Raw genomic sequence first — 9,996 nt, 5'->3', positions numbered from 1 at the left:
GCATCTCCACTTGCCTTCCCAGATGCTCCTCCGCCTTTACTTACACCACCCTCCTTTCTTTCGCCCTCTTGCACCCCTGCAACAACAAGTGGCGCATCCGTTGGTAGTAAGTTCAATAGTTTCGAAAGCGGAGCCAATTCAGAATGAATTGTTGACTCAAGCAAACGAAACTTCTGAGTTAAAAACTAAGGAGTGAACAAAGACGAAGAACCAGACTTTGAAACCATTTCCTTCAATTCAACTAAAAGGGAGTCAATCTTCCCAAAAAATTTTAGATCAACTTCCACCTTCTCATCTATCTTTGGAAGCATAGAATGGTAATACTCAGCAATTTATGTGACTACACCAGCAACTATATCTACCTTCGTGAGAAGAGAAGAATGAGTAGTTGTCAAGTTGGTGATTTCTTTTTCCATAGCAGAGCGTAACTCTTCAATCTTTTGATTTACATCTTCACGAACAGTCTTCACATCCTAACAAATAACACATGTCTTTGCTTGGCAACTGCTTTCAAATCTTTCAGTTCGCCATTAAAGGTCTCAGATTGAGCCTTAACCCTTAATTCGCTGTTCTTGTCAGATTGATCAATTTTTTAGAAGGAGAAGCTTGTTGGATTAATGTCTAAGTCCATAACTACAATTGGTAAGACTTGACCCAACCCGCCATGGTCCATTTGGGATGCATGGCATCGGGACAATTGGATTGACAAGATGAGGAAAAAGGATGGTAGTGATTTATATTAATATATGATAAGTTCTAATATATTAATATATAATCATATTATTTAATTAGTATTGATCAAGAATTAATTTGTAATTAATTAAGTGATCAAAAGGAACTAATTAAATATGGACTCTAAGATATATATGTGTGATGGGCCAAGTTCATTTAGGTTGGGCTAAGCTTTCATGGATAGTCCATGGAGTGTTTAACACATGGATCATATGAAATGAAAGGCCATGGGTATTATGATTTAACCCTAATCTCGACACTATATAAAGATGTCCTTGGTTGGTGAAATTGGCACTAGTGTGTGTACACAAAAGGGCAAGGCCGATTCACTAGAGAGAACCAAAGTATCCTTATTCTCAAGGTTATTCCAAGTGTTCATGGTGTTGTGTGAACCATTTGAGGTGTCACACTTAGGGCACTAGGCACTCAAGCTTCATGAAGACAAGTTACATCAACAAGGTATGTATTCTATCCATTTTATTACCCAAGTATCAAAAGATTGTATGCTAGTTAGGGTAATACCTTGGAATATTCATATTTGCATGTATAATAGAGAAAACATAGATCCAAGGTATTTCGGGTTGCATGTACACTTAGGAGTGTTAGAATGCTTAAAACCCAACAAAGCTCTTGAGCTTTTAACATGACATCAACTTCAATCCCAGAAACTGAATGTTTACCCACTACATCAGCTTGAAGTTGGAGGAAGGAGTTAAGCTTGCGATTCAGAATCTTGAACTGTTTTCCATACATGAGCATGTTGTCGGGAATATTCTCCTCTTCGGGATCAAACTCAATATCAGAAAAGGAACCAACAAACCCTCCATCATCAGTTTCATCATCATGAACCATTCTAGGTTCTTCAGTGGATTATGATGGTAATAAGGATGTAATGGGTTGTTGCATAATGGTATCGAAAGTAGGAGAATGAGTAGATGAAGGAATATGAGATATATTGGGAGCAATGTATGGTGGTAACGAAAAGGAAGTATCAACAATAGATGTTTCGAAAGTAGATGATACAACAAGAGAAGGGTTACCTTGGGCTTCATTTGTCGAAACTCCATCACCCTTGTTGAAATTTGCACCCGTATCAGATACGTTCGCAGTGATGCCTGAGGTTCGAACCTCCTCATGAAATGATTCAGTATTCAAAACCTCGGGTGGTATGACAGTTGTCTGCTCCAGAGTCAAAATTTTTGGTTATTAACCTTGATTGATGGTTGTGTCCACTATAGAAGTTTTCACAGTGCCATCAGGATTTCCAGTCTCCTCGGAATTCGACTTAACTAGAGAATCCCTCACATGTGAAGAATTGCCCATCTGATTCTTATTTAGTGGAGATTCAGATACAAATTCATCATCCATTGAATCATCTTGAATGATTAATTTCCTCTGCTTCCTTTGTTTCTTTGAGATCTTCTTTGCCATATCTTCTGCTCGTCTCTTCTTCATTTGTGGAGAAACTGGTATGGGTATATCACGAATGAGAACACCCTTTCGACCAATTTGTGGCTTTCCGACAAAGGAAGGTGAAAAACTTCCAGATCTTTCAGGAGAATGGCGAGGTTTATGAGCCATTTTCTTGAGTCTTTTGAGAACACCAGTCTTCGAAGGTATCACATCCTTCGCAAGATTAACAGTTTCAGTAGCAACTGGCTTTGAACTTTTCTTCGAAGCTTTTACTTTAACAGTGACCTTCTTTGGAGATTTCGCCTCTTTTGCAACCAGACTAGCTTTCTAAGGGCTTAGCTGAGTTTCCTTCTTTGATCATCTTCGCTTCTTGGAAGGACCTTCAGTTGTCTTTGTGAACAACAGCCCAGTTTCAACAATCAGATTGATCGTCGTTAAGTAATTCACCAAGACAGGATTCATAAGATCAACCTTGCGTATCATTGCATCTGGAATTCTAGCAACACTTGGAAAAACTCCAGCATCATCTTCAACGGTTTTAGGAAACTGATACAAAGCAAACCCAACAGTTTCTTCGTTTTCAGGCACTTGAATACCCTCTTTATCATACACGAACTAAAGAATAAGACTCCAGTACCTAGCAAACGAAATCCCATCCTTGGCATTTGTATTCCCAATGCTTTTAACAAATTCATCCCATAGTTGAGTAGCATAATCAACTTGTAGGTCATAATATATGACTGCCACCATTGCGTATACTTCCAATCGAGCTTTATCTAATCCCACACTTCAACCTGTCAGGCATTGAAGGTAGATTACAAAGAGAAAGTTTCAAATACACGGAAACCCAAATTTCTTGAACTCATTAATCTTGGTGAGAGTAGGTTGATAACTTGTCTCATTGAACATGTGAAGTACTTGTTCATTCTTAACTTTGTAAAACGGTTCAGAAATGGGGATGTTCAGAATTTGTGCGAATAACTTCTTGGACAGTCTAAACTTCTTGTCATTCGTCAATTAGAAAGTAACAATCATCATGGTTTTGCTATATGTTGCAATAGAACCAGCCAAAGACAACCAAGACATAGGAAGAACAAAAGAGTTGAACATGGCAGTAGACAGAGCATAACTCTTGAGAGCCACGATGAGCATTTTTAATTCCTCTGGATAAACACGTTCATCACCTTGAACTTGGTAATTTGTGCTTTGAGTCTTCATTAGTGGTTAAGATGAGACATCGTTTGTGGTTTGCGATTGATGAGCAGCCATGGTTAGGGTTTTGGAAAGAACTTGGAAGAACAGAGAGAATAAAATCACAAATATTTTTTAGAATAGTTTTTGTGAGCGTAAAGTTGGAATGAATCCCCAAATCCCCTTTTATATTTAACCACAATTTGAATCCCAAACGGTTTTCATTCATAGCATTGCCTTGTGTTCCTTGAAAGTTGTACCCATAGCCATAAAGCACACGATGTTAGGAAAAAGTAATGAATACTTTTACCTAGAAAATCGCACAGTAACCAAACTGTCACATAAAACATCGTTTCGAAAGTATCCTGTGGATAAGTATCAAAAACCGTCGGCATGGAGGTTGGGCTCTTTCATTTTAGGGTTAAAAAGTGAAGTCATGTGCCAGACTTGCGAAATCATCAGTCTGAGTTGGTATTACTCAGAACCTCAAGGACTTCATGAGTGCAATGTGTACCAAAGAAATAGATAAGAAGCAAGTATAAGAAAATTTGGATTTGTGATGTCGAAAATAAAAATTTCGACATAAAGCCAATTAGATCCCAGGAAAAATCACTTCGCTAATTATCAAGAGAGATAATCAACAGTTTGTGTGGTTTCCTGTAAAATACAATCGAATACTTATAGAGAAGTATCGAAGGGCATCTTTTTATATAGATTCATGGGTTGGTATGAAATTTCATTACATATCACATCTAAACATAAGAGTGATACATTGTAAACGAAATTACTTATTTGACCAGTGCGGTCAGGGACATGTATGGCTTGGAAAAAAATATTTGAAGTGACTGGTAATCATATATATACTTCCACAAAAATCATATTCCTCAAAACAAAAGTATGGCTAGATCTTATTTGGTAAAAATGTTGTGGGTTTCGATCAGTTTATCAAGACCACGCAAAAAGAAAGAATATGATTTGAAGTATTGAAAATTCGTACTGAAACAAATGTTTCGTTAAGGTCTAGAACAAAGTTTACCGCAATTCCTTTATGAGTTCGAAAGTTTGGGTTTCACTTCAATCACGGTCTCATGATGTTAAATCATAAACACATAGTTTTGATATGTCTAGATTCTGATTGGTGTATACTAGAAATCTCTTGGACATATGTCATTGTGTGTGAATGTGAAAGAAATTTAGGATGAAAAAGGTTGGTTGAAAGATTTGAAAGTACCACTGCTATACATTGACCAATCAGAAAATCTAAACTCAGTTGAGTAGAGTATGGTAGCTCAATGACTAATGGGAATATATAGCTTAGTTAGGAAGAATCCTCAGAATGAGAGATCCATTAAGGCTTCGAAACCCATTGAGTCTAGGAGGCTTGGGTCAACATGTTGCAGCATGCTTTTAGAGATATCCTAACTAGGACATAGTTTTGAAAACATACCTTTCCCTTAAGCAACAAGCATAAACCACCAAAAATCTTCGTTAAAACTTGTACTAGTAAATGTAAACAAAACACAAAAATATTTTTGGATTTTGGAATTTTCGAATGAAAATAACAAAAATAACGAAAAATCTTTTTGGTGTTGTTGATTTTTGAAAAAGTAAGATAAGAATGAAAATCTTTTTGTTGTTTTTGATTTTTGAAAACGAAATACAAAAATGAAAATCTTTTTGTTGTTTTTGATTTTTGATAACGAAATAATAGACAACGAAAAAAATTTGTACCTGACTAACGAAAATTTGAAACATTGCAAAAGTAACGAAGATTTTTTGTCAAACCATTGAGCATGATTTCGAAAGCGAAGCATGTCGAAGTGTTGACTATGAACAGTAACCACTGAATCAACATCTTTTTGCTACTTTGACATATCATTCCAACGAAGGCTGACTAGGATCAAAATTCACATCCATCATTCCTAAGCCATGTAGAATTCTTACAAAAGATTTTTCATCCAATGGTTTTGTAAAGATACTAGCAAAATGATTAGTGGTCTTTACAAAATGAACTTCTATGTTTCCATATTCAATGTGATCTTTTATAAAATGGGAACGAAGAGCAATGTGTTTGGTTTTCAAATATTGCACACGGTTATGGAAGATGCGAATGACACTTTGTGAGTCACAATACAATGGAATTTTCTTCATGTTTATTGCATAATCATGCAGTTGACTTTGTATCCATATGATTTGTAAAGCGCAAGCTGCAACAACAACATATTATGCTTCTGTTGTGGAAATCGACACACATGTTTGCTTTTTCGATTGTCAGCTTACTAACTTCCCATCCAATAATTGACACCCACCACTTATGCTTTTTCGATTAAGATTACACCCTCCTAAATCAACATCAGAGAATGCATGAATGAAAAAGTCTAACTTCGAAGGATACCAAAATCCTAACAAAGTTGTTCCTTTAAGATAACGAAATATATTCTTGACAACAGTTAGATGAGGCTCCCTGGGATTCGATTGGTACCTAGCACAATTGCACATAGAAAACATAATATCAGGTTGACTTGCCGTGAGGTAAAGTAACGAACCTATCATGCTTCGATACATTGTGAGATCAACAACTCGTTTATCCAACGAAGGATTAAGTCTTGTTCCAACTGCCAATGGTACTCTCAGCTTTGTGCTATTCGTCAATCCGAATTTTTCCAGCAGATTTCGTGTATATTTCTCTTGATTGATGAATATGCCTTCTCTGCTCTGAAGAATATTTAATCCCATAAAATTGTTTATCTTCTCCATCATACTCATCTCAAACTAGCTTTTCATCAAATTTTTTAATTCTCTTCACAAAGCAGGGTAAGTAGATCCAAAAATAATATCATCGATATATATTTGAACAAACATGAGATGATCACCAACTTTCTTTGAAAGAGAGTGGGATTAACTGATCCTTTTTTAAATTTAGATTGATTTAAGAAATTGATAAGAGTTGAATACCATGCTCGTGGTGCTTGTTTTCACCCATAAACAACTTTATCTAAGATATAACAATGATCATGAAATTTTTCGTTAATAAAACCTGGATGTTGTTCAACGTACACCGTCTCTTCGAGTTCTCTATTGAGAAATGCACACTTGACATCCATTTCATAGACATCAAAATCCTTGTGCGCTGCATAGGCTAAAAATATTCGAACTGCCTCGAGTCTTGCGACAGGGGCGAAGGTTTCCTCATAGTCTATACCTTCTTTTTGTGAATAACCTTTAACTAAAAGCCTAGCTTTGTTTCGAACAACATGACCATCTTTATCAGTTTTATTTTTAAAGATCCATTTTAAGCCCACAATAGAAACATCTTTTGGTTTGGGAATCAATCTCCATACCTTGTTTCTTTCAAATTCAACAAGCTCAGATTGCATAGAAACAACCCAATCAGGATGTTCCAAATCAGCTTTGACTGATTTCAGTTCTATTTTTGAAATAAAAACATTGAACATACAAAATTCCTGGTGAGTATTGAGTACCTCATTCATTGCACGAATTTGCGCCCTCGTTAATACTCCAGCTTGTGGATCACCAAAATTTTGTTCATGTGGATGATTTCAAGTCTATCTATCCAAAGGAGGATATGTTGGATCAAAATCCAACGGTGCATCTTCAAATGGTTCATCATTCTCTGAACCTGCAATAGATACATTATCAGTTGTATCATGAAAATTTTCGTTTTGATCATCATTTTGCTCCCCCTCGACATCAACATTCATTCTCCCATTCTCCCCCTCGAATGTATGCTCCCCCTCAACATGAGTACTCGAAGTCAAGTGTTCCCCCTCCACTTGATCAGATTGTAAAATTGGCAGACTTTCGTTATAAACAGGAGAATTTGTTGTCGAGTGTAAATCAACAATTTGTTGTATCACTGTCGAAATCTTCGAAATGTTTCGATGCTTCAGGAATTCGATTATCCTCAACATGAATTTCAACATTAATAGCCCTATTAGGAATACCAAAAATCAAATCATAGTGATCATCGAATGTGATATTAAAGGTTTCTTCGATCTTCCATGTTCGCTTGTTGAGCACCCTGTATGCAACAAAATTATGAAAATAACCTAAGAATATTCCTTCATCAGCCTTAGACTGAAATTTCGAAAGATTATCCTTAAGATTCATAATGAAGCACCTGCAACCAAAACCATGGAAAAATTTTACATTTGGTTTCCTATTGTTAATGATTTCATAAGGAGTGATATCACATCTTCTATGAATAAAAGACCGATGTTGAGTAAAGCAAGCAGTAGAAACAGCTTCAGCCTAAAGATATTGTGGAAGATTCACGTAAGTCAACATCGTTCTTGCTGCTTTGCAGACTGAATGATTTCTCCTTTCGACAACACCATTCTGTTGAGGTGTTTAAGGAGAGGAAAATTTGTGTGAAATACCTTTATCAGCCAAAAACGAATCTAGAACCTTGTTCTTGAACTCAGATCCATTATCACTCTTGATTTTGCAAACCTTTTTCTTCAAACTTAATTCGATTTGTTTGATAAAATCGATCATCACTTGAGTTGTTTCTGATTTTAAACGAAGAAAATATACCCAAGTAAATCTAGAAAAATCATCAACAATTACCAAAATGTACCTCTTGTTGTAGAGTGTTTCAACCGTCGAAGAACCACAAAGGTCAATATGAAGAAGTTCCAAAGGTTTGACGATCTTGGAATCAATCACAATCGGATAACCTTGTCTATGATGTTTTACTTGTTCGTAAGCTGCATATAGAGTATCATTATCAAATTTTAATACTAGCAATCCTCAAACAACATCTTCTACCACCAATTTGTTCATATTTTTAAAATTCAAATCAGACAATCTTCGATGCCACAACCAACTTATATCAGAGGAAGCCTTCAAAAGTAAACAAACAAAAGGAACACCAAAAATGGGTTTGATGTCAAGTGTAAACATATCTCCTTTTCACTTTGATTTAAGAAAAACTTATTTTGTTTCGATGTTGGATATGACACTTCCTTCTTCATTAAAAACAACTTGATTGCCAGTGCCCACAACAAGTTGCGAAACACTGATCAAATTGTGTTGAAGACCTTCGGCATAAGTAACTCTGTTGATTGTAAACTGCCCATTGGTCACCTTCCCATAGCCTTTGACTTTACACTTGTTATTATTTCTGAATTTCATATCTCCAACATTTTCCAGTCTTCGAAAATATTTCAGGTTTCCCTTCTTCCCAGCCATGTGATGAGAGCAACCACTGTCGATATACCATTTTTTTTATCGTATTGCTCATCACACAAAACCTGCAATCATTTAAAGAATTTAGGTTCGCAAGGTTGTTTGGGTCCTGGATTATTAGAATAAAAAGCTTGATGAAACGAGGATCCAATTATCCAGTTATGAACTTTTGTCTTGACATTATCAATTAAGTCTACATCATTATTTAAGGGTATCGAAATGTAATCATTCGAAGATTTAAAGTTGACATTAACTTTCTCCTCATTCTTCTTAGTTTCTTTCTTACTGACATTTTCTTTCGAAATTGTTCTCCATTTTTTAACAGAAGGATTTGATTCTTTCTGAGAAGAACTTTCATTTGATGATTCATTCAAATACTTCTCATATACATCCTTAATTTGTTCTTGAGAGAATTTGCCAGAATGAAATCTCTTTCCCTTTCATTCCAACCAATGAGTGAAATTTTGCACATTTGTTTTTCCTTTAACAAATGAAGCTTTTACTGATTGTTTCGAAGGTGGATTTTGAAAATGAGGTTGACCAGTCTTGAAAGATTCATTTCTCTTCCCTTGAGCTTTGAATTTCTTAAAGTTTCTTGTTGGCTTTCTTGTTGAAACATGTTGAGTAAAACAATTCTGAAAACGGTTTTAATAACCAACATTATTTCTTGAAAAGAGTGTTTGTGAATGCGAAAACTTATTTTGATAAGGAACACAATGATAACTCTTTTGTTCAATTGATCGAAAATCACTTCTCTGAAAATTATTTTGTGAAAACCTTTGATTGTTAGAGTTCTTAACAAAAACTTTTTGTTGACTTTTCACATAATTCTCATGATAAGAAGTTTGAACATTAGACTTTTGGTTTGGTTTCAAAACATGTTCCTTGTCTTTAGAAAAATCTTTTTGTGATTTTGAAGGTTTTGACATCGATTTCTTTTCACCAAAAAATGGATTTTGTGATTTTGTCTTAACAGAAAGAGACTTTTTCTTTTTAGACTTTTTGGAAGAATTTTTTTTTTGTTTCTTTTTAGACACATAAGTATTCCAATAAGCCTTATTTTGTGCTCTATTCATTGAAATCTCATTTTCTTGTTAAATCTTTTGAATATTTTCTTTTTGACTTTGAACTTTTTCAATTGGTTTTTCAGAAACTTTAACATTTGTTTGTTTTTCAACCTTTGACGTTTCAGTTTTAACCACCTAAGTTCGACTTGGCTTTTGTCTTTGAAAAGTGTATGAGTTTTTGATAAGATTGTTCTCAATGGTGCGTTGATTTGAGAAAAATCCTTCATTTGAAGCTTTCTTATTGTCCTCTTCAACCAGTTTGTTTATCTCTGGATCCACACTTTCACCATTACCCTTTGTGACGAAAACTTGGTTTGGAAAGACAACATTATCAGTGCACTTGAAGATTGGATAAACCACATAATTAGGTTCAAGATAATGA

General features: G+C 35.2%; 1 protein-coding gene across 1 annotated transcript; it reads right to left on the bottom strand.

Moving 5' to 3' along the window:
- Window positions 1-6,902: 6,902 nt before the first annotated feature.
- Window positions 6,903-9,623, bottom strand: LOC111875895 (uncharacterized). Its single transcript, XM_023872426.1, has 6 exons — window positions 9,325-9,623; window positions 9,089-9,182; window positions 8,715-8,984; window positions 8,579-8,612; window positions 7,737-8,066; window positions 6,903-6,976 (listed from the first exon to the last, which is right to left on the bottom strand). Exons 1-6 carry the CDS (start codon window positions 9,621-9,623, stop codon window positions 6,903-6,905), a joined length of 1,101 nt encoding a protein of 366 aa, XP_023728194.1.
- Window positions 9,624-9,996: the final 373 nt, after the last annotated feature.

Source organism: Lactuca sativa, chromosome 4 (assembly GCF_002870075.4).
Source record: "Lactuca sativa cultivar Salinas chromosome 4, Lsat_Salinas_v11, whole genome shotgun sequence".
Taxonomy (NCBI): Eukaryota; Viridiplantae; Streptophyta; class Magnoliopsida; order Asterales; family Asteraceae; genus Lactuca; species Lactuca sativa.
The sequence above is the reverse complement of the archived record's forward strand: the minus strand, read 5'-3'. Positions and strand labels throughout refer to the sequence as shown.

Coding starts and splice junctions, on each gene's coding strand:
- LOC111875895 (XM_023872426.1), bottom strand. CDS start 9,623: ATGAATAGAGCACAAAATAAGGCTTATTGGAATACTTATGTGTCTAAA. Junction 8,613..8,714: donor TTGATAATGTCAAGACAAAA/GTTCATAACTGG, acceptor AAATGATTGCAG/GTTTTGTGTGATGAGCAATA. Junction 8,067..8,578: donor GCAATACGATAAAAAAAATG/GTATATCGACAG, acceptor CTCTATATGCAG/CTTACGAACAAGTAAAACAT.